General features: G+C 40.5%; 1 protein-coding gene across 1 annotated transcript in view; it reads left to right on the top strand.

The window, feature by feature from the left end:
- Positions 1-25,979, top strand: part of il16 (interleukin 16) — a 222,082-nt gene that overhangs the window by 93,418 nt on the left and 102,685 nt on the right. Inside the window, exons 4-6 of the mRNA XM_084308249.1 lie at positions 1,228-1,349; positions 1,924-2,047; positions 5,854-5,988. Coding sequence (XP_084164375.1) covers positions 1,228-1,349; positions 1,924-2,047; positions 5,854-5,988 — 381 coding nt within the window. The remainder of the gene's footprint in view (positions 1-1,227; positions 1,350-1,923; positions 2,048-5,853; positions 5,989-25,979) is intronic.

Consider the following 25,979-nt stretch of genomic DNA (forward strand, 5'->3'; position numbering starts at 1 on the left):
CTCTCTTAGAATTAGAAGTACCTCATAGAGCTCTGGGGATAATGAACCTTGCTTGATTGGTGGGTTCCTGAGGGGTTGCTGAGAGGAACCTTCAATCGCTAATTTATAAGAGAGACCTATTCTTGTAGAACTCTTACATTCATTTTCTTATAAGGCTAATAAGGCTGGAGAGACGTTATTATTATACTAATGGAGTTAGTTTGTATTAGGGCTGACCTCGACAAGTCGAATAGTCGACTAATCGACCGAAAGGAGTCTGCAAATTCTGGCCAATCAAAGTCGACTATACAAATCCTTAGTCGGGGACAAGCCTAGTTTGTATAAAACTATTGATCATCATAGAATAAAACACAATAATGTTTGCACCCCAACAGGTTGCAAAGTTTACCTCCAAATGTCTGAGTGAAATAGCAGTGTTTTATACCATGATCCCGTGAGAGGTTTAAACTGGTCATACGGTCATATATACATGTTCTCCTCCTGAGGAGCTTGAGGTTGCTTCCTAAAGGCACCCTCTGCTGCCATAAAGGGGTAACCTGGGCTCACTGTGGGTCAGTTCATGACTCTATAAAATATAACTACTGTGTTTTCTTTCCACTCAGCCGTCGGCCGGCTTGTAGCCCAGAGGACTGATTGGCTCATAAAGAGACGTTTAGCTGCAGTATAGAGGACCCTTATAAGCACTAACCCGGCTGTGTGTGCGTGTGTACCTGTGTGTGAATGATTATGTGTGTGTGTGTGTGTGTGTGTGTGTGTGTGTGTGTGTGTGTGTGTGTGTGTGTGTGTGTGTGTGTGTGTGTGTGTGTGTGTGTGTGTGTGTGTGTGTGTGTGTGTGTGTGTGTACGTGTTTGTGGGCCTACGCATGTGCATGTGTGGTGTGTGCACATTGTGTGCATCATGTGTGTGTGTGTGTGTGTGTGTGTGTGTGTGTGTGTGTGTGTGTGTGTGTGTGTGTGTGTGTGTGTGTGTGTGTGTGTGTGTGTGGGTGTGTGTGTGTGTGTGTGTGTGTGTGTGTGTGTGTGTGTGTGTGTGTGTGTGTGTGTGTGTGTGTGTGTGTGTGTGTGTGTGTGTGTGTGTGTGTGTGTGTGTGTGTGGGTGTGTGTGTGTGTGTGTGTGTGTGTGTGTGTGTGTGTGTGTGTGTGTGTGTGTGTGTGTGTGTGTGTGTGTGTGTGTGTGTGTGTGTGTGTGTGTGTGTGTGTGTGTGTGTGTGTGTGTGTGTTTGAACAGGAGAGCAGTATCTGGAGGATGTGTGTGGCCTCCAGGCCAGCAGAGGAGGTTCAACAGCCTCAGAGGTTTGATAGCAGCTCTCAGACTGAGGACAAAGAGAGCAGTGTGGAGCCAGGACTCAGGTAAAACACCACACAATACACCACTGACTGGCCTCACAATCACTGGAAACACAACAGACAATACTGGCTGGTCTTACAAGCACTGATAAATACATACAGTATACAGTATACAGGTGCAGCTCGATTAATTTGAATATCGTGGAAAAGTTATTTTATGTCAGTAATTCAATTCAAAAAGCGAAACTCTCGTAGATGATAGATTCATTACACACAAAGTGAAATATTTCAAGCCTTTATTTGTTTTAATTTTGATGATTATGTCTTACAGCTCATGAAAGCCCAAAAGTCTGTATCACCAATAAAAAATAAAAAAAATAGATGTATTTTTCTTTTGTATATAGAAATGTCGGCCTTCTGAAAAGTATGTTCATGTATGTTCACTCACTACTTGGTTGGGGCTCCTTTTGCACAAATTACTGCATCAATACAGCTAAATATATAGACTTTTCCACAATATTCTAATTTATTGAGCTGCACCTGTATATAACTACTGTATGAGGGTATAAGGGCGCATGGTGTATGATGCTGTCTGTCCCCACTGACAACACTTCCGTCTGTGTATTTCACTCCCTAGGACCTGCTCCCTCCCGAGCCCAGACAAGCTGGCTCCATTTAACGGACAATGTCTAAATGGCCACGCTGGACTGGAGGGCAGGCTGTCAGCCACACGGGCAAACCACATGAACGTCTACAGCGAGGTAAGACCCGGTCTGTTTGGCAACATACGTTCTGAATGTCTGTCTGGTGCAGTTTATTGATTTCCTGCCGAAGATATTAGGGGCTCTTCAAAAGGTTACGATGTGAGTGTTGCAGAGATTACACTTTTGTTTACACTGTTTATTTTTCACACATTTTTATATTCAGATACAATTTTATTGCTATATTTACGTCTTTCTACTATTACCCTGCCCATACCTGTACCTCCCAGCCCCCCTCCCCCGTGGTGCTATGACGCCCGAATTTTCGCCCGAATTTCCCCTGACTTCCCCCAAAGGGATTAATAAAGGAATATTCTATATTATCTTCATCTATCTATCATATCTTAAACACAGTATGTGTGGTAGTCTATTTGACAATAGGCTTGTTTTTCTGTAACTCCAGAGAAGTGATGTTAGGTTCTGCTCTCACAACAGTGACACGCTACGGCTATGTTAAGGACCCGGTCTCTATAACCAGCCAGTCTGTGGGGGCGGGAAATTTTTCTCATGCTTTGACCACATTCCTATCCGGCCTACACTACACTGAACCCTCGCTGCCGAACGCGGCGCCCACCCGCCGGGCGAGAATCTGTGTGGGCATGATATCAGTGAGGCCTTGTTCATCACCTGGGCGTGACCCAATTCATTAGCGCTGTCGACAGCACGCTGGAACATCTAGGGCCGCCTCACATCAGCATTGATTATCTGACCAGAGTAACTGACCAATCGGTTTGCCTCCTTTTGATTGACATTATTAATCATTTATTCACGTCTGTATGGGCTATTGGTGAGACTGACATCCAGGTGAGATCTTGGAGTGGTACATGACTGTGAGAAGGACTAGCAGCACTCACTGAAGAACTTTGATAACCTACTCTGATTAAATAAAAAATATTCTGCAAATGATGATATTCCTTCAGACTCCAAGATTCATTAAGACCAGTGTTGGGCAAGTTACTTTTAAAAAGTAACTAGTTAGAGTTACTAGTTACTTCCTCCAAAAAGTAACTAAATTACTTACTCAGTTACAAATTATAAAAGTAACTAGTTACTTCAGAAAGTAACTATTGCGTTACTTTCAAGTAATCTTTTTTACATAAACAACATACACAAATCTAAACTATTTTAATGTTGCTGTGGGACAAAGTGAGACTAGCCTCCAATCAAATGCAATGTATGTAGATATTATAATTACTATGTTTATATAGTGGATCATACAAATACAAACACAATAGATGTTTTGGAACTTTTGATATGAAATACCCATCAACAGGCCACAACTGGGCAACATTAAATTATGCTTGTTACTATACCAAAAATAAATAACAAATATATACTGATTGATTGAACATTTTAAATTAACAGATTGCAGAATGGGTATAGTACAGTACAGCTCAACACACACATTTGTTAAGGGGATGCAGACCTGAGAAAGACTTTCGTCTTGTTTACACCAGGGTCCCCCATTTTCAATTCATCATGACACTTATGACATACATGACATACATACAAGTATACAGTACTATACAAGAGACATAGATCATAAGAAACATAAATATATACATTTGAAGGGGAAGAAACTGTACATAGATCTACAAGGCAATATTCTCTGATGAAATCAGCAAATTAACTTAAAACCGATAAAAATGCAGAGAAAGCAATACTTTTATTTTCATACCTCTTTTTTTCCCTCCAAACTTTTAAAGATTAAGATGGAAAATTCAAACACATAACGCAGTCCCCTTTCAGATGATTATCTCCTGGTTTTCATGCAAGGTGATATAACATCTCGCCCAGCTGAGTGGATATGGAAAGTGCAAGAAATCATACATTTAGATTGTTATTAAATGATACAATACATTTGATTGTTATTAAATGAAACAATACATTTAGATTGTCCCCTTTTGATTTCAGTGGGATATACCATAAAGAAACACATTCATATAAATCTTTCTTTATAAAAAACTTTATATAAACTGTTTCTTTATTATAATTTGTATATTCTTTCCATTTTCTACCTTCGCTCCCACTGCATTTACACATTCACATCATACTGTTGGATTTTCGGGTCCTCAGCCAGTAATCACCTCGTCACCTGTGGTTCCGTGAAGTTTCTGCGTTCTGTTTATCTCTTACTCATCATACTGACTGATACCCTCTCTCCCCCCGGTGATGCATACGACACACTGGAAACATGATACCTTTCCTTGATGGTGATGTTTATTTCTATAAACATAGCCTCTGTACCAGATGGAAAACAGTTCTGAAAGGTCTTTGAAGGTCTATTGAATTCATTATCTCTACCGATATCTCCTGCTATCTGTTCGAAGATGGTTGAGGCCTAGTGGTTAGCCAAAAGCCTTCCCTGTTAGCCGAAGCTAGCTACCTCCTGGCCTAGGAGGGTGGAGGAGCCTTGCCTCCACCGCTCCAGTTCACTGGTGTCTCTCTGTCAACGTGTTTACGCGTCAGCTTCATTTCCTAGTCTGACTCCAAACCGGAAGAGCTCCCATCTATAAGGTATAGTCCCTAGCAACGGCTGATAGCCCATAGCAACCTCGTCTCTACGTCTCCTGTCACCTCTGACCCACTCTCTCCCCATAGCAACGGTGTTGACACCTCCCCTACCAGCGGCCTGCTATGTTGATGTTAACACCTCGGCCAATGCTATCTCTAGCATCCTGTCTGCTGCTCTCCCACCGTATACCTTGGAAACACACACTATGGCTGCCTCCACTTTAAGATCTATAGATCCGTCTGAGTAGATGCTCTCATCTACAGATATTTACATTATGTATACATTGAAAAACCAGTCGGATCTCACGATACAATACCTCCAAACCGCTCTGCATAATACTTCACTTGTTTGTTAATCTCCTATTTCTGTATTCCCTTTTATATTATAGCAGCTGTGTTGTTTTTGTTCCTCATTGCATGAGCGAGCACAGAGACAAATCCCTCATATTATACAAGTAATTAAACATCACTCTGATTCTGAGTTTCAATCCACTGGAGAAAGTAAAAACAGTATGATTGGATTCAGGTGACTTTATTTATCTGACATCTTATATCCAGTTGGCAGTGGACCTTCTCATGCTAGGTGACCTAACACATCCTCCATCCAAGTGGATATGAAACCCCGACGGCAGAGAGACAAAAGAGCAGAGGAAAACAGAGGAATAGGTTTTTGGGAGGAATACATGAGTAGGAAAGAATGTGACATCCCTGGTTTCAGCTGATCCTGTTTTCAACACAGTCTCTGACTCTGGTTCATAAGCTCTGTTGGAAACAGGCTAATGTGCTCTGTCACATGTGTTCCAATGACCATTAATAACCATTCATATGTCATTAGGGTGTTTTGATGTGGGTTAGGGTCTTTACTCTTGGCTACATTTGAAAAAGAAACGCAACATTACTTAATATGGACTGTATTGATCGATTTATGACCTGAAATAAATATCAGGCTTAAGGGGTTAATACCATTAATAACCATTCATATGTCATTCATTACCATTAATAATCATTCATACGTCAAAACAGAACTGCTACAATGGATACAGACTTCAAAACAGGTCGGTGATTAGATGAGGAGATGAGAGGAGATGAGAGGAGATGAGAGGAGGGGAGGAGAGGAAAGGAGAGGAGAAGAGATGAGAGGAGACGAGGTGAGGAGAGAGGAGATGAGAGGACAGGAGGAGAGGAGATATGAGATGAGAGGAGAGATGAGATCAGATGAGGACCATTGGAGGAAAGGAGAGGAGATGTGATGAGATGAGATGTGATTATGTTCTGACCCGTGTGTTGTGTAGGACACCTCTACATGTGAAGACAACCTCAAGGCCCCTGGCGTGACCTCCGGCCCCCAGCACCCTGCTCCCATGTGCCCAGCTGAGCGCCTGGCAGCGCCAGACAAAGACCATGTTACCAACAGCAGCCACCTCAAGGTAACAGTCACACCAACTCACACAAGTTCAAGAGAGTCAAGAGTTTTTATTACAGAAAGAGTTTAGCAGAGACAAGTCTGAAATACACTCTTCGAAAAAATTAAATGTACATATTAAAAAATACAAATATGTGTAGGTGTGGACTCAAGTCACATGACTTGGACTCGAGTTAGACTCGAGTCACGAATATGATGACTTTAGACTTGACTTGACCAAATCAAAAAATACTTGCAACTCGACTTTGACTTTAACACCAATGACTCGTGACTTCACTTGGACTTGAGCCTTTTGACTTGAGAAGACTTGATACCTTCCCCCATGCCCAACGATTACAAATTATGTTATTAAATGTGCCGTGAATGAATAAATTTCCAGCAAATAGACACTTCATTCGTGCAGTCCTGGCTCCACGTTGTGGGCGTGTGTTGTTTACACCAGTCTAGACTGTCATAGCGGCGCCCAGTAATCGAGTTTTTACACATGGACATCCTCACTATTTCTCTTTTGTTGAGCACAAAGAAAAGAACATTTTAGTTAAATGTAAATTGTGTCTTGGCTCAAATATCCTATCTCCTGCCCACTTTGTTTGAAACAATCCGACAGCATCCAATAAATTTGCGCGAGAGAAGAAGTAACGTTACAATTCATAGCGACGGATCCAGTGGAAAATTATATCAAAGATTGCTTTGTTTGCTTATAAAAACGATGTGGTGGTCAACAAAAAACGAATTGCAGAAAATCACAGATGGAGACGCAACAACTTCCAACTTCGTTTGACATTTGAAGCTGCACAAATAACGGTAAGTAACTTGGCTTGCTAGCTACAGTAGTTAAATCAATGAGCCATCGACGCCAAAGTCAGTGTGGTAACGTTATCATTACATCCAAGATTGATACACGGCTGGCTAGGCAGTTGGTAGTCATAGTCTTGTCTTATAAAATAAATAAACAATCAGCAATGTCTCGCTTGATGAATGGCCAGCAGTAGCCTAACAGTACTGCTGCTCCTTAAACATTTTTATTGATTGAAATTTGTATTAACAGATTGCAGAATGGGTACAATACAGTACGGCTCAATACACACAATTGTTAACACATTCCCTGCCATTGGTTATATCCAATGGTCTGCCACCACTCTAAGCCTATGGAGATGTTCACCTTCTTTGCAGGGCTATAACTTTTTAAATTGTATTGCTAAATTGACATTACTATGGCCCATTCAACATCGATTAGCTATCGTTCAGGATGTAGGAACGTTATACTTTTTCATTCAAACATTCATACAAAAATACCTTCTAGAATATAAGTACGTTTTTATCGTTTTCTGCAGTAATTCATAGAACGTGAGTTATAGGCATAAACGCATATACGATTGCCGTTTATTCCCGATACACGCTATATTAAAAAATTCAACTGTATATGATCCTATACGTTATGCGTCATCATGCGCGGAGGAAAAGGGGGGGGGTCGTTTATAATTCCGTGATCGTCAGTAAATGCTTTATGTAGTATGGGTGATATATTGATCAGATCGGTTTGCAGTGAAATTAATGAACAATTGGGCTGAACATGACGTCAGTGTCCTCTTACCGTGCGTCAATGAGACTGGCGGTGAAAGATCCCAGGTATACAACGCCGATCGCCTAGGTCCATTTCCGGTTTGTATGTCGCAATAAACGCCGAAATCATATCGATTATTAAGTTTATAAAGCGATCCATATGCACATAGTGTTTGTCAGGAGTCCCGTAACGAGATGTGACTGCCGGAGGACTTTCATCGATGCACTCATGGCACTTCCTGTTGTTCGAGTGTAACTCGCCCGACCATCCACCAGGCGGCAGTATTGAGCCGTCGTTGTATTGAGCCGTAGGGTCCAGCTGCAGCGCCGGAGGTGTATATATGAATTATGAATGCCATGGCGAAAAAATTAAATATTGATCTCAATATCGCTATACAGCGTGGTGTGGCAGACAACGCATGGCGGGCAATACCGCTGTACAGCGTGAACGGCGGTGGATGTGTAAAGGGGATGCAGACCAGAAAGATACTTTCGTCTTGTTTACATCAGGGTCCCCCATTTTCAATTCATCATGACACTTATGACATACATGACATACAGCTATACAGTAGTGTTTTATCAAGACATTTATGACATACAAGACAGACATACAAGTATACAGTACTATACAAGACACATAGATCATAAGAAACATAAATATATACATTTGAAGGGGAAGAAACTGTACATGGGGGGGGGGGGGGGGGTTGGACATTTACAGGGGCCAGTTTTTAATTGCAGCCACCCGTAGGTAGGGATTCACCTTATTGTACGGCTGTGGGTAGGGCGTTCCACATTGTTGTGGCATATTTGCGAAATGTGTTTAGTCCCTTGTTTGAGCCAAATCTGGGTTGAACATGATTTGTGGAACTCCCTCTGGTGTTATGGTCCTTGAATTCACTGACCTTTGGGAAGTATTTCGACATGTACATGGGTATCTTAGTGGTCAGGTGTAGTGTATCTTGTAGACCAGGCCCATTACAAGTTGCTGTACTCTGTCGTCTACTCTAAGCCATCCTAGGTTGTCAAAATGGGCAGGGGTGAGGTGGGTTCAGGGAGTAAGGTCAAGCAGTAGTCTGACCAGTTTGTTTTGTGATGTTTGTAGTCTTGTTTTTAGGGCCTTTGAGGTGCTTTGGTACAATGAGGTACAAGCATAGTCGTAGTACCCTTGAATAAGTGCTCCTGTTAGAGTCTTCAAGGTATTCTTGTTTACCAGCAGTGTTCATTTTGTTGACTAAATTGATGACGAAAGATGTTCGTCAACGAAGGTTTTTTTCATGACGACAACGAGACGTGACGTCACGTTATTGAAGACCATGTCACGCTAACGAGACTAAATAGTTTATTAAATATCGTTGACCACAACTGACGACACAAAAATGTAATTTATAAAAACCAGGAAGACATTTCTCTTTGTGTATGTTGATATTGTTGACTAAAACAAGACGAGACAAAATAATTATAACTTTTCTTAATGCCATCATCCCGAGTAGAGCAGTGTGATGGGGAGCTATGTTATTAGCATTAGCTGGAGCTATTTGAAAAGCTAGTTTTAGCTTAACCTTACCTTGGCTAAAGTTGGGACTATTCATAATCCAGCTGCAGACCTGCAAGCAAAGTACAGCAAGTTGGCAAAGGAGTATTCCAAGGTAAATCACTTTTTCACCACTAACATTACATTGTTTGTATTTCCATCTAGCTCGCGTTAGCTAGTGGCTAACCTAGCTCACGCTAACGTAACGATCGACCTCTCGCACACAATTAATGACATAATGCAGACAGCCATACCCGTGACAATGTTTAGCTTTTAGTGCCAAATGATAAGAGTCTGAGGCGGAGTCTCAAAAGAGAATGTTGAATATTTATTTTGCATTAAAAATCACAACAGAGCCTCTGCTACTAGCCAACCCAAACAGAGCCTTCTGGATAGGAAGTGCGCAATTAATTATACTAATACTAATCTATACAATCACCTGTTGTTGAATAAATACCATTACTTTCTAGTTATTACTAAAAATAGGAAGTTGTCAATTAATTATACTAATACTAATCTATACAATCACCTGTTGTTGAATAAATACCATTACTTTCTAGTTATTACTAAAAAACAGTATATATAAAACAGTAGCTATAAAAAGAAAAGAAAAAAAAGTTTTATAATTTATATAATATAATTTTTTATAATTTTTTATGTATGCACTGGTATCGGATCAGTATAACCAGACCTAGACCACCTCTAACTCTAACCCCTAACCAGACCTAGACCACCTCTAACTTTAACCCCTAAGTTTGGGTTGTGACTTAGAGGTGGATAGGTCCGGATAGGGGTTAAGAGTTGGTCTAGCCCTTTACATCCATCTATCTAAATAATAATAATAAATTATAATGAATGCTTAACTACCCCTAAGTTACCCTAACCAGACCTCTAACTCTAACCACTAACCAGACCTCTTCCATGTGGCACTTTAACACTGACCTCAGAATGTGATTTTATATAAAGCAGACCGCAATCAGTGTGTACTACTACTAGTACTACTGTGTGTTCTGTTTACTTAGTTTACAGTATCCTGTTATAGAATAAACCGCTGCCAGACACAGCAGAGAGAGAGAGGACAGACATGACAGAGAGGACGGACACAGCAGAGAGAGGACAGACATGGCAGAGAGAAAGGAAAGACACAGCCAACAGAAGACAGACAGAGTTCAACGTTGTCTTTCTGGTCAGAAACAACGTCACCACATCCGTAATGCTCTCTTTGATGCATACATTGGACCATGTCTACACCAACATATACTGTAGGAGCAACAATACATTGAACCATGTCTACACCAACATATACTGTGGGAGCAACAATACATTGGACCATGTCTACACCAACTATACTGTTGTAGGAGCAACAATACATTGGACCATGTCTACACCAACATATACTGTAGGAGCAACAATACATTGGACCATGTCTACACCAACATATATACTTCCTGTGTATCACTTGTGCCGCCGACTCAGATTCCCCTATGTTAAAAAATAAATACGCAATTTAAATCAGAAAATGTTCCATGTTGACTATTTCTGACAAGTTCTTTTCCATTAACTAAAAATAGACAAACATGTCATCCGTTTTCGTCTACTAAATCTAGACTAAAACAAAAAAGACAAAATTGAGACAAAAACTGACTAAAATGCTCAGACCTTCAGTTGACTAAAACTGACTAAACGAAAAATAAATGAAGATGACTAAATATGATGAAAACGAAAAAGGAGCACTTGACACATGACTAAGACTAAAACTAAAATGAAAATAGCTGCCAAAATTAACACTGTTTACCAGTGAGGAGATCCGGTACAAGAATCTTGTTCGTTTGTTGACTTTTTTTTATTACATTGGTTGCCATTTTGTCACAGGAAAGATTTGCCTCTAGGATGGAACCCAGGTAGGTAATTTCATCTTTCCTTGTGACAATATTGTCACCCACTGTAACAGAGAAGCTGTTGGCCTTGCTGAGTTTGTTATTTGATCCAAGAGAGAGAGAGAGAGAGAGAGAGAGAGAGAGAGAGAGAACTCACACACGAATTAGGCCCTACCTAATTATAATACCTAATAAACTACCTAATATATGAAATGCAGAGATGCCTTGTCATTTCAGTACAGATTTTTTATACCCTAAAATTGATAAAGGGTTAAAGTAGACTAGTTAGTTGAACCGAGGTCTGCTATTATGGATCATGTGCCATAGACTCATTAGACTGTATATACAGGGCAGGCAGACGTTAAATAAATGATTGGTCCAAGTGGGAAGACAATATCTTGGTTATTGTTATCCTACCTTTAAAATCGATATGGTGATCGTTTTTTTTTTTTTTTCTCAATATACTCCTGAACTGGTTTTCTCAAGCAGCTCTTGCCCAAATGTATCTAGTTGTAAGACTAACCCTGATTCTGAATATTATTACATTTATAGAAATTTGATTATGTTGCCAACAAGTTGATAATAAATGTTTTTGGTGAAGCCCGTATTATGACTTGTTTAGGACTCGAAATTCAAAGGTTAGGACTTGGGACTCGACTTGGGACTTGTCAGTCTTGACTTGGGACTTGACTCAGCCACTCAGGACTTGCCTGTCTTGACTTGGGACTTGACTTGGGACTTGAGTACCAAGACTTGAGACTGACTTGAGACTTGCAAAACAATGACTTGGTTCTCCCCTCTGTCACACATATACACACACACACATACAATCTAAAAATAATAAAAGTCATTATTATATATTTCACATTTCAAGCTTGTACACATTCACTTTATATTATTTCATTATGTGTTTGTTTTCGTGTGTCTGCCCACCAGCAGGCACGTGCACACATAGAGCCCAAGGGGTGCTTGAGCACCTGCCTTTTTGAGCCTCATAAAAAAGGTGCCCCTTTTGAAAAAAATAAATAAAGAAATTCGTTACGCATATATACTGCCCTTCCAACTGAAAACGTCAGGATAGAATCAAAATATTAGGTAAAAAGAGAGAGATGCCCCATATTCCATTGCAGTTTGCACGGCCTCCTCAGCGTGCCTCTGCGCGGACCTATATATTTTATGCATAGCGTGGGTGGTGGCGATGTTGATGATGATAGAAACCGCTGTGGTGCATACAGTTGAATGCTGGTATTACACTCACTGAGGGACACGAAGAAGTCAAGTCCGATGGGATTTGGGAATCTCAAATACAAATCGGGATTGGAATAAAAAATGCATTTATATTGAACAATACAGAATATACAGCACTTCTTGGAGTCTGTAGGGTAAGCACTTATTCCCTCCCTCCTGAACATTTATGGAGATGTATGGGCCTTTTAAGTCAGTGATAAAAGTGTCTTTCAAGGATAAGTGATCTCCTGCACTGATTAATATAGTTCAATATTCAATATTTGATCACCAAAACCCCCCAAAAAGCATAAAAAGGGGGCGCCCCGCCAATGTTCCCGCTAAGGTGCGCCCGCGCACATCTGAAATCTGTTGCGCACAGAAACGTTGTGTAAAATATGCCTGTAGTTAAATTGACTGGCGCATTGCACGGAATACTACGGTAACCTGTTGTGTGTGACGTTACCAGGAGAAGCCTCGCTTTCAGTGCCTTGTGGGCGGCGCTACTGCGCGCTCACACAGACACACACAACAGATGAGGAAGTCCACAGATCCGACTAGCATTGCTGGCTCCTCACAATGCAAACGCGAAAATGTACATTACAGATGAACTGCGTGCAAAGCTTGACCATATTATGTTTCTGTGTCTAATAAAGGTGTTGGCGATCTCAAAGCTCACATGGACACAGAAAAACATTACAAACGAAGCAGTGCGAGGCGAGAGTTTGATGGCAAAGTTGACCGAATTGATTGAAGAATGCAGCTATACAGAGAGAGAAAGAAAATAATTGAAAACTATTTTGATGCCTCAAAAATTATGTTTTGGTTTGATAAGATGCTTATGATACAATCATTCTAAGGATTATGTGTGTAATAAATTAGTTTAGTACACTAATTGCAACAAATCTGAAACGGCATAGTGCACTTTTAAATTAGTATCTTTGTGAGGTTACTGTTTTATAATTTACATTACATTGAACAGATACAAAGATATATTTTTTAAAGCTGGATTTTCTAATACAGAAGAGGTATTATTTAGAACATTGCTTCATATTTTTCTTGTTATTTATTTTGTCCAGTAAGACTTGAAAATATATATTATTTTGTCATAGGTTGATTTAGTTATTTTCTTGAGATTTGTCAGATTACTTTAGGCATAATACAGCATGTTGAGTAACTTTGGTTATAGAGAGATATTATTTTGTTATATAAAATAATATAAACAATAATTGTATATCCATACAGAGGAGGCATACTTTAAATATATTATAATGATAAGGCATCTTTGAGTAAACTTTGAGTATCATTAAGTATCTTGAGGCTGAAGGCAGTGTCCTCTTTAAAAAAAATCACAATATGGTCACCCTTGAAGTCGCATTATAATTCACTTAATAAAATAATGACGAGTCAGCCTCCTAAAAAGACAAAAGTTAGTGACACGACTCACACCGCCGCCGCCAAAGTAAGGACTTTGCTCTGTATCGTCAATCAATGGTCAAATAAATATTTGATTAAGGAATATAATATGCCTTTTTGTATTATTTCTCTGTGTATCAGCAAAATGTATATATTTTTATGTTAGACATTGAGGGAAATTAAGATTCTCAGATTCTTTACAAACCGCCGCTTATCAACTAACCGGTTAATCGGCAGGTGACGTATGTTACTCAGTAGTTGCTGATGTCTGCTCAGGAGGTTTGAGTGTTTGCTCAGCCCGAAAAAAAATTAGAGGGAACATTGCCCCCTGCCCGAAAAGGTCCTTAAAAATCGGGGCTTGTGCGCTACGCTCGTTCGGTTAAAACACACACAGGTATAGTGCCCTTTTCAGCCTTTGAGCACCTGCCCCTCTAAAGTCCTGTGCACGTCCCTGAGTGGGTGTGTATCTGTTAGTAGCTTGATGTGATGGAAATTAGTCAGAAGGATTACGACAAACATCTGTATCTCCAGTATGCACCCTCCCAAGTGATGATGTTTGGAGGGCGTGGGGGAGATGTATTATAGGACACAAGTGTCAGCTTCCTCATGGTTGCATTGATCCATTGGTGGACTGTTTCCAACATGGTGGACTTGATCACCTGCAGTGATGTAGACATCCTTGTCATCTGGGAACTGTCCATCTGTTAACAACTTATTTGACAGGAATGAGAAAATGTCTTGTTACACCTGGCGCAACTAACTCCTCGTCAACAGAAATATCTCTACTTGACGTGTATTGTGTCTAGCACAATAAAAGCTTTCCCATAGAGCTCTGCATGATGTTTGAAGTGCTGCATTCTCAGCTTATTTGCTGTCTTCTTCTGTGTTTTCTTCTCATGGAACAACAGTAAGTTATTTCACTTGATCGGTGCTGTCAGAAGTCTGTCATTTGATTCAAGCACTCTTCCTGAAATTGTTGTACTGCTCTTGTCCCGTAGACTCGAGTTGATGGACAGATATGGGGCAGCAGCCGCAGACTCACACACCTTATTGTCTAATGTAACCAGGTATTTACTGCCCTCCTCAAAGGGATTCCCATTTTTTTCAGATTCAGAATTTTTATTTGCCACATGGAAGCAATACAATCATACAGTTTTCATACAAAATCATAAATAGAGTTCTACCATGGGCAAAAGGAGCAGGAAGAAGAATAAATCGTATGGTTACCTGCCCTCTATTCTTAAACTAAACAAGTATCAGTATCAGTTTCATTTTTCATTTCAAACCATACAACCTATACAATACAAGACAACCACAAAACACTACAACCACCACAAAACAATAGACAACAGCAACAACAGACACCACCCATGGTCCGAAAAGTGGGATGGAAGAAGCCAATCCTGTGAACTTCCATTCCCCACACCCCGGCCATCACCCTCTACATACAACATGTAACACAGCTCCGCTTCCCACATCCCCCGACATCTCAACAAGACACACATGAGTCTGACCAGTCAATACATATTTTATATACATACTCCTTTTAATGCCAAACATCATGTTCACCCTCCTCCTTATACCTTTCCAATATTCCTTTTTTTTTTAACTTTCTTTTAAACTGGTATATGTTTTACTCAGTTTAACGTCCTCGTCCAATCCATTCCATAATTTTACTCCACAAACAGATATACACATAGATTTTAGAGTGGTTCTTACACCCGGTTGCTGTAGTTTCTGTTTCCCTCTAAGATTATAATTCCTGGTTCCTACCCTCTCAGTGAACCGATATTGGATGGGGGTTGGAAGAGAGTTATGTGAAGCTTTGAACATGATTTCGGCAGTTTTCATTTTGATCAAGTCCCATAATTTAAAAGCTGATGCTTGTAAAAACAATGGTGTAGAGTGTTGGTTGTACTTAGCACTGTACACAATCCTTATGGCCTTTTTTTGCAGAATATAAAGAGGTGATATATTGGAACGATAAGTATTTCCCCATACTTCCAGACAATAATTTAAATATGGGACTACAAGTGCATGGTAGCGGATGAGAAATGACCTTTGGTTGACAAAATTCTTGGATCGATACATAATCCCCACACTTTTGGCCATCTTGGATTTTACATGACTGATGTGAGGTTTCCAGCATATCCTGTCATCTATGATTACACCCAGGAATGTGGTTTGCTTTACTGTTTCAATACATACATTGTCTATCATAACTTTCACTGTTAAATCACTATTTCACTTTCCAAATAACATTAATTTAGTTTTACTCAAATTCAACGACAATTTATTCTCATCAAACCATTTTTTTAACTTTATCAACTCCTGTGTGATCACCTGCAAAAGATCCTGCAAATTTTGCCCTGAACAAATTATATTAGTGTCATCTGCAAAAAGGATGAATTTCATGATTGATGATACTCTACATATGTCATTAATGTATAATAAAAACAGTATCGGACCCAAAATTGACCCTTGCGGTACTCTGCAGACTATGTTCCTCAATGATGACCTATGTTTGTCAATTTGTACAAATTGTTTCCTGTCTTCCAAATAACTTTCCAACCAATTTAGAACTGTTCCTCTAATACCACATCGATCCAGTTTTTTTAATAATATACCATGATCTATAGTATCAAACGCCTTCTTAAAATCTATAAATATTCCTACAGCAAATTTCTTATTGTTCGTACATGTGGTGATTTCCTCAATTAGGTCTGTAAGCGCCAATGAAGTTGATCTATTTTTTCGGAAACCATAATGACTGTCGGAAAGCAAGTTATTTTTTTCAATAAAACTGAAAAGTCTTATTGAAAAGAGCTTTTCTAGAATTTTTGAGAACTGAGGTAGGAGAGAGACTGGCCGGTAATTTGTAAAAGTATGTTTATCCCCTGATTTAAATAATGGTATTACTTTTGCTATTTTCATTTTATTTGGAAATGTTCCTGTTTGAAAGGATAAGTTGCAAATGTGAGTTAGTGGTTTTATAATTCCCCCAACAATTTTCTTAATCGTCTCCATATAAATATCATTATAATCTTTAGATTTTTTATTCTTACAGTTCAATACAGTGTCCATTACTTCATTTTCATCTACCGGATAAAGAAACATTGAGCTTGAATTGAAGTCTATCAGTTTATCCAGTGACCCAGTTGTGAATGTAATTTTCTCTGCCAATTCAGGTCCAATACGTACAAAGAATTTATTAAAACCATCAACCACCTCATCCATGTTGCTTATGGACTTTTCATTTACAATAAAATGATCTGGATAGTTCTCACCATTAGACCCCTTTCTGATAAGATTATTAAGCACCTTCCAAATACCCTTAATATCATGTTTTTTTACTTTCTAGTAGATTAGCATAGTATTCCTTTTTACAGTTTCTCATAATAATAGTTAACTTGTTTTTATACATTTTATATTTAGACTCCGTTTCATTAGTTCTGTATTTAATACATTTTCTATACAACAGGTTTTTCTTTTTGCAAGCATTTACTAGCCCCTTTGTTAACCATGGATTATTTGTGGTATTTCTTCTCTTGTCCTGTTTTTTTATTGGACATTTGTTGTCATATGATGCTTTAAATATTTCCAGAAAGGGGTCATAGGCGATATCGATATTATTTGCTTGGTATACTGTATTCAAATCCTGTTCAATTAAGTTATTTCTCAGAGCAGTCAATGACTCCTCACTTCTTACACGGCTATAGTATACATTTTTTGCCTCCATGACTTTTCTATACATAGTATCATACACAACAAAAATTGGTAGATGGTCACTAATGTCATTAAGTAATAGCCCACTCACAGTATTGTTATCTATTATGTTTGTAAAAATGTTATCTATCAGTGTGGCACTATGTGAAGTTATTCTGCTGGGTCTGGTGATTTTAGGATATAGGCTCATGCTGAACATAGTGTCAATGAATTCCTCTGTCAATCTATGTTTCTGTGGATTTAGCAGATCAATATTGAAATCCCCACATATGAATACATCTTTTTGATTATTTATAGAAAATAGTTTTTCCATCCAGTTGTTAAACACATTAATATCTGATCCTGGTGTCCTATATATACAGCTAACAACATTCTTCTTTTTTGCCAAGCATATTTCAACTGTTACACATTCAAACACATTTTCTACTGCCAATGACATCTTATCCAACACTTTACAATCCATTTTACTATCAACATATAATGCCACACCCCCTCCACTTTTATTTTGTCTGTTTGTGTAAAACATGTCATAACCAAGTCTCTGAAATGGCTATTATGCTAAACGGTGAATTAAATTGCATCAAGTAATCCTGAATGTGCTCATAATTAGCATACAGGCTCCTACTATTAAAATGAATGAATGATATTTTGTGTTTCGCATCAATCATTTCATTAAATTTAGTTTCTGTATAATATTTGCAGTCTTTCTTAATATCTATAAAGATGTTATTATCTGGATCAATTTTATTCACCGTATTTTGAGATTTATAGTCAGTATACTCAAACGTTTCAAATTCTAGACTCTCGTAATCAAAATTCGTGGAGGTTTCGTTCAAATTCTCACCCTCTATCAGGGATGAGTATTCATCATCATCGTCACCATTCATACACAACTATCCAAGTAAATTGGAACTTGGAAAGTGGACATCAGAGCGAATATCAAGGGGTTGAAAGCGAGAGCCACGGACAAGACCAACCAGCGGACAGACAACCGACGGGCAAACAGAGAGACAGACAGACAGACAGACAGACAGATAGACAAACAAGCATACACACCCTAACAAAAGAGAGCCACCAAGGCTAGCAACAAAATATGGATACAAGACAAACACAACAAAAACAATCAAGAAAATCCAAGCGGCCCCCGCCATATCAAGCTAGAGCACACCAGACAATACCTGAAAAGTAATATACAAAGAAAAGAAAAGAAATCAAAAGTATTAGGCCACTCCCTAGCCAAAATGTTCACTTAGACTTACCCAATTATTCCGTGTAAATAGATTAGATATGAAGAGAAAAGGAATGTAATAAAATAATACAATATTACAGGTAAAGAAGGAGGGGAAAATTATATATATATGGAAAAAAAATATATACAAATCTGAGAGAGAGACAAAGAGAGAGACACGCACAACGAGAGAGCGTGACAGGTAGAGAGAGCAAAAGGATCACACTCAATGGATATTTGCATAAGAGGAATCAGAATGGTAATAATACAAATAGTGAAAATAATAAAATAGTAAATACTAGTAGTAATAATAATAAATAATAGTAATAATAATAAATTAAAAAAAATGAAAACAAAAAATGTATAATAATAATATATATGCGTATACATTCAATATACACGTATATACTATACATTTATTAATTCCATCCCTTCCTATGTAGTCACGGCAATGTTAACTCACTAACGTTTGATGACGTCATCATCGTGCGACCGTGTTTACATCGGTAGTGGAGCCATGCTGCAAACCGAACGCACTACTGGGGCAATCCTCCTGCTTCAGTGTTGACAGCAGCTGTGGAAACATTCTGGATATTCGGTAGAATCTCCTGAGCATCATGGAAGATGTTGTCGTCGCCACCGCTCAGCCAGTATGTTACCCGAGGATTTCTGTACAAGTTGCCGTCGATGTAGAGTCGATCAACTATGAGACGGGCGTTCTTCTTGTTCTTTCTAGCCTCTGTCAGTATCGGATAAAGCAGCCTCCTCCTACTCATGATCTCAAATGGAAATTGATCACTGATGGAGTAGTTGGTATTTTTTAGCTCTTTACCCTTGGACATGACAGCATACGTCATCCTGGAATCTGTGACTTTTGCCACGATCGGTCGGGGCCTCTGCTGGTCGCCTCTAGCTTTCCCCAGGCGATGCACTCTGGAGAAGCGAATCGACTCTGCCTCCTCCGACTTCATTTTCAATTTGTTGACTCCCCGGTCAGGTCTTTGGCATGGCGTTGACATTGGTGCTGAGATGCAGATCCTTTCTTGTGATGAGGACGTTCTTCACAATCATCGTTTGTTCTTCACAATCAACTGTTGTTTACAGTTCTCATATCTAACTCTAGTTCTCCACATATTTATTGTCTCATTGTGTGAAATAAGATATGCTCCAATCATGTTTATTTTATTTTTATTCAATTACTCATTCATGAAAACATAGGTACAGGCACCAACATCACCATTCTAGGTTCAATAGAATAAAAGTTATGAAGCGTAATTCGAAATAAATACAGAAATTGCAGACATCTTTGATTTTTGCCATACCAGAATATTCAAAACATCAATATTTGAACTCCAGTTGATTCCTCACACAGTATTAACTTTAAATAGCAATACAAAATTATATTAAACAGCAATTGTGTGAACATTAAGACGTTTTTAAAGAATTCATGATTTAGATTGTGGCCATTTTGGATACATTTTATTATTCAACTGGTTTCTTGACACTCAAGCCAAAATTGTTCTATAGATCCTTATCTTCAAATTAGAAGTGAAAACGAAACTTTCGCATACATTTTAAATGACTGAGTGTCCAGGCACCTTACTATCAGAAAAGTGTGTGGTTTTCTGGTCAGCAGGAGATGTGCATCTCTGGCAGCTTATGGTCAGTGGCATTGTTTGTCAAATAGTGTTGAACTTGAGTGTTACACCCTGAGTGCATAGTATAATAGACATATTAGCATGGTAGGTAGTAGTATACAGATAGTAACATAGTAGTAAGGTACTAGTAAAAGACAGTTATTTATATATATATTATATTGTAGAAATCGTCGGAATAGAGAAACGCACCATTTCTATCAGTTGACAACACAAAGCCGTGTCATTTATTTCGCAGTAGCACAAGTGACAGCTGTCAGAACTATGCCGTACTAGCTTCTGACAGCTCGTAGTAATCAAACATTTATCAATGAAACCCCACACAGGGCGTCTCCTCTCAGCCCAACACCAAAACCAACCTCATTAAAGTGACAGTGCCCCATCAACACATCAAAACAATACCATGGGGAATTATGTCTCTATAGAACCCACTACAATATAAATATTATATTTATTAAGGTTATTTATTTATTTGCATCTCAGATATTGATTGAAGAGGTGTGTTTCTATATGGGTGAATGTCCCCATACACAGGGCATACGAGGGCATTCACATGCAGTCACCAGGTCTCCACCCAATCCAATGCCTATATGGGAGATTTCCGACGACCTGTTAAGACGGCACTCTCTTACGTTAAGACAGCACTCTCTTACGCCACCATCGCCAAAACACCAAAATAGCATCAAATCACTGACCTCTAGGACCATCATTCAGGTCATAGTACCAGTTAGATTAGATTACATTGAAATGTATTGTCATCATACAGCATAAGTACATTGCAATGAAAATAAGTGGGGCATCCAACCCGAGTGCAAATGTAACAGTAGTTTCAAGTTTCAAGTTTCTTTAATAGTTGTCATACAGAAGTACAGAATACTTTTGTACAAAATGCTTCTTACTGTTGCGCTCCAGAGACTGTGCATGACAAGATAAGTATGAAATAAAACATAGTAAAAATTAGAAGAAAAAAAAGAGGTCACAGTGTTCAGTTTAGACATATGTACAATGTTCGTAGACGTAGTTACCATACAATATACAATACTGTGCAGTGTACTAATATACAATACTATATAGTGCAAGGCATAAATGGACGAGGTGCAGTTTAGGTACAATTCACAGTAGGTGTACGAGTTGTAGTGCAAATCCTTTATCAATAAATATAAAGTGTAAGTGTGTTTGTGTGATCTAAAGTGTGGAGAGTGGGTGCTGCAGTGTGTTGTTTGTTTGAGTGAGTGTGTGTGTGCGTGTGGGTGTGTGTGCTGTGTGCATTTGATGGTTGTTGCATAGTGATTATTGTTCGTTTAGCGATTATTGTTCGTTTAGCAGCCTGATGGCCTGGGGATAGAAGCTCCTTCTGAGTCTTTCTGTGCTCGCCATAAGACTCCGGTATCGCTTGCCTGACGGCAGCAGTTCAAAGAGGCAGTTGTTCGGGTGGCTCGAGTCCTTAATAATTCTCTTAGCCTTCCCCTTGCACCGCTTGTTGTAAATGTTCTGGAGGGTGGGAAGCCCCCCTCTAATTGTGCGTTCGGCTGAACGTGTCACTCTTTGTAGTCTGCTACGGTCTTGTGCAGTGCTATTCCCAAACCAGGAGGTGATGTTGCCGGTCAGGATGCTCTCTATTGTACATGAGTAGAAGTTCCTAAGGATCTTCTGACTGACTTGGAACTTCCTTAGGCGCCTGAGGAAGTAGAGGCGTTGTCGTGCCTTCTTCACAACACTGTCAATGTGTGTGGTCCATGTCAAGTCCTCGGATATGTGGGCTCCGAGGTACTTGAAACTGTTCACTCTCTCAACTGGTGCCCCGTCGATGCTGAGGGGGCTGTAGTCCTTGACCCCCGACCTCCTGAAGTCCACAATCATCTCTTTTGTTTTGCTGACGTTCAGGGAGAGGCAGTTCTCCTGACACCACTGTGACAGGTTCTCTACCTCTTCCAGGTAGGCCCTTTCGTCGTTGGCAGAGATCAGGCCCACCACTACTGTGTCATCAGCAAATTTGATGATGGTGTTGTTGTTCCGCTGTGCTACGCAGTCATGTGTGTACAGGGAGTAGAGGAGGGGGCTCAGAACACAGCCCTGGGGGGCCCCTATGTTGAGCGTGATGGATGAGGAGGTGCAGTTGCCGGCTCTTACCACCTGGGGTCTGCCCGTCAGGAAGTCCAGGACCCACTGGCACAGGTCATAGTTCAAGCCCAGGTCCCTGAGCTTGGCTATGAGTTTGGAGGGGACTATGGTATTGAATGCTGAGCTGTAGTCAATGAACAGCATTCTCACATAGTTCCCCTTCCTCTTGTCCAGATGTGATGCTGCTGTGTGCAGCACATGGGCTATGGCGTCCTCCGTGGACCTGTTGGGGCGATATGCAAATTGCAGAGGGTCCAGGTTGATGGGGAGGGAGGAACAGATGTAGCCCTTCACTAGCTTCTCAAAGCACTTCATGGCTATGGAGGTGAGGGCTACAGGGCGGTAGTCGTTGAGGCAAGCGGGCGTAGATTTTTTGGGTACAGGGATGATGGTGGACTTCTTCAGACAGGTGGGGATGACGGCCTGTTCCAAGGACAGGTTGAAGATGTCAGTGAATACCGGGGCCAGTTGGTCGGCACAGACTTTTAGGACGCGGCCGGGGATGCCGTCCGGTCCTGCTGCCTTCCTGATATCCACTTTTTTAAAGATCCGTCTCACCTCATGCTCTGTTACCCTGAACACTGAGTCTCCATCAGCAGACCCCCCCCCCCCCCATTGCCGTGGTTTGTAGGCTGGTGTTGTTATTCACAGCCTCAAACCTCGCATAGAAGGAGTTGAGATCATTTGCTAAGGAGATGTCACTGTTCAGTTTGAGGGGGGTTCCTTTGTAGTCTGTCATTGTTCTGAGGCCCTGCCAGTAAGGTGCAATAGTAATATTAACATAGTGATTAAGCTGGGTATAAGATATATACATTTGTTCTACTGAGTATAATGCTAATCACATGTATGTACAGAGTTGTAATATATTTAAATGTTTCAAAAATGTTCTTATGTACCCCAGTTGCTATTGCATGCACATATTTGTGTTTTATTACACGTATATGTACATACATACCAACTATTCACCTGTTTTATTCTCCACCCATCCATAGCAACACTATTATAACCGACATCCAAGAAGGGGGATCCCCCTTTGAATGGCCCTTCTAAGGTTTCTCTCCTCCACATCGGCTGTGGTGCTTTTTTCCTATTGCTATAGATTTTTCCTTACCTTCGCTGGGGTATGTCTGGGAGTGTTGCATTTATTACTTTACATTTATTTTGGATTTCATGGTGGGTTTTTTGTTCTTGATTTATTGGGATGTTTCTTCTTGAATAGTTTAAAGAAGACTTGTCGGGCCCATGGGGACATTAACTTGTGATTTCGGGCTTTACAAATCAATTTTATTTGATTTAATATGCATTTATATGTCCAGTGATACAGGTATAAAGACACTATGGTCAGGCACTCTACTACTGGCCCCTGAGCAGCTAACACTGGAGCGGTTAAAGCTGAGGTGCCTTGCTCAAGGGCACAGCGAGCAGGCACGTGCACACATAGAGCCCAATGGGTGCACAAGCACCTGCCCTTTTGTGCCTCATAAAAAAGTGCCCTTTTTATGCCAATTATTTTGACCATATTTTCTTTTTTACCTCCATATAGAGAGAATGATCTGCAATCTGCTTGGGTTGGGGGTAGGGCTGGTTAGTAGCGTGGCCATGGTGGGGGCAGACGGGGGGCAGTGGGGGTTAGTAGCGTGGCCATGGTGGAGGCAGACGAGAGGCAGTGGGGGTTAGTAGCGTGGCCATGGTGGGGGCCAGACGGGGGGCAGTGGGGGTTAGTAGCGTGGCCATGGTGGAGGCAGACGTAGGGCTGGGCGATAAAACGATAACGATAACTATCGCGATAAATTATTTCCTCGAAATAAACATGAAACGTGGTCGCAAAGTTTCGATATATCGATTTTCCAAGCTTGGATATGAGCACACGCACTAACAACCAATCAGTGAAGGAGATGGCGACAGTGAAGGAGACCCGCGGTGCACCTCTGGGTAGTAAACAAGGCTGGCTAGGATCATTAGCTTGTATTGTATTGGGGCGGAACGGAGTATTTTAGGGTGATAGTTAGTACATTGGAAACAAGGCTGGCTAGGATAATTAGCTTGCACGCCGCTATTTTATAGTTTACGTGCCGAGTGGGTGTGTGGCGTGAATTCTGAGGCCACGGTTAGAGTAGTGTGGGGTATGCGGTGGATGTCGTTGCAATGTATTGGGGCGGAACGGAGTATTTTAGGGTGATTTTAGTACATTGTCGTGGGATACACCGCTTGCTCTGGCTAACTGTGTTCCATTCTTATAATGCATATGATCCAGTTGCGGTAGGTTGCCCCCTGGTGGAATATAATAATCTATACACTGGGGTAGAAGAACGTGCGCGGACTGATGACGACATCAACTCGAGACATTCGCAGCAGCAAAACAAGTCGATTAATAGCCATCGGCGCCAGGCATAAGAAGTTAATTAAACTTGACAGAAATTATATCGACGGATAATTATCGATATGAAAATAATTTTATAATATTATCGCGATAACGTTTTTGCCCATATCGCCCAGCCCTAGTTGGGGGTGCAATTCCTAACAGGCTCAACCATATGGATAAAAGTTGCCATATTATGTGCATTACACAAACTAAAAACAGATATTACATTACATTACACAAACTAAAAACAGATATTACATTACATTACACAATCTAAAAACAGATATTACATTACATTACACAAACTAAAAACAGATATTACATTACATTACACAAACTAAAAACAGATATTGTCTGAATTACTAGAAGAAAGAAATGCACCACCTTTGGCTGATAGTAATTTATTAATTTCTTAGGATTTCTTTTGGTCTAATAAATGTTTAAGGTTCTTAGATGGAACCCCTGCTGCCTCCTCCTCCTCTTCCTCCTCCTCCTCTTGCTCCTCCTACTACTCGTCCTCGTCTTCCTCCTCCTCCTCTTTCTCATCTTCCTCTTCCTCATCTTCCTCCTCCTCCTCCTCATCCTACTATTCCTCCTCCTCCTCCTTCTCATCCTCGTCCTAATCCTCCTCCTCCTCCTGCTTTTCCACATCTTCCTCCTCCTCCTCTTCCTCCTCCTGCTCCTGCTCCTCATCTTCCTCCTCCTCCTCCTGCTCCTCCTGCTCCTCCTGCTCCTGCTCCTACTCTTCCTCATCTTCCTCCTCCTCCTCCTGCTCCTCCTCCTGCTCCTCCTCCTCCTCTTCCTCCTCCTCCTCTTCCTCCTCCTTCTCCTCTTCCTCCTAAGAAAGAATATTATAATTTTGTTTATATATTCCATTTGATTTCATTCTACTTTAATTGTCTGTTAAGTTGATGCACCAAAGGACCCAGACACATCTTTTGTATGTGCAAGCTTACTGGGCAATAAAGACATTTCTGATTTCTGATCTAACGTTCCTTGTGTTCATCTAGCACCCTGTGTCCCTCAGTTCCACCCACCTTGCCCTGGAGGGCTGCTGCCCCGGCGGCGTCCCTGTGCTCCAGCATGGGTGAGATCAGTGTCCACTGGTTGGTTTCAGGCTCGTAGCGCTCGGCGGTGTTCAGTACCACGCACCTGTCGAACCCTCCCATGGCGTAGATACAGCCGTCCAACACGACCACGCTGAGATCACTGCGGCGTGAGTGCATGGGAGCCGCCTGCAGCCAGCTGCGAGTGACGTGGTTGAACCTGCGCACACTGTTCAAGTACTC

This window comes from Notolepis coatsorum (assembly GCF_963971535.1).
Source record: "Notolepis coatsorum genome assembly, chromosome: 2".
Classification (NCBI taxonomy): Eukaryota; Metazoa; Chordata; class Actinopteri; order Aulopiformes; family Paralepididae; genus Notolepis; species Notolepis coatsorum.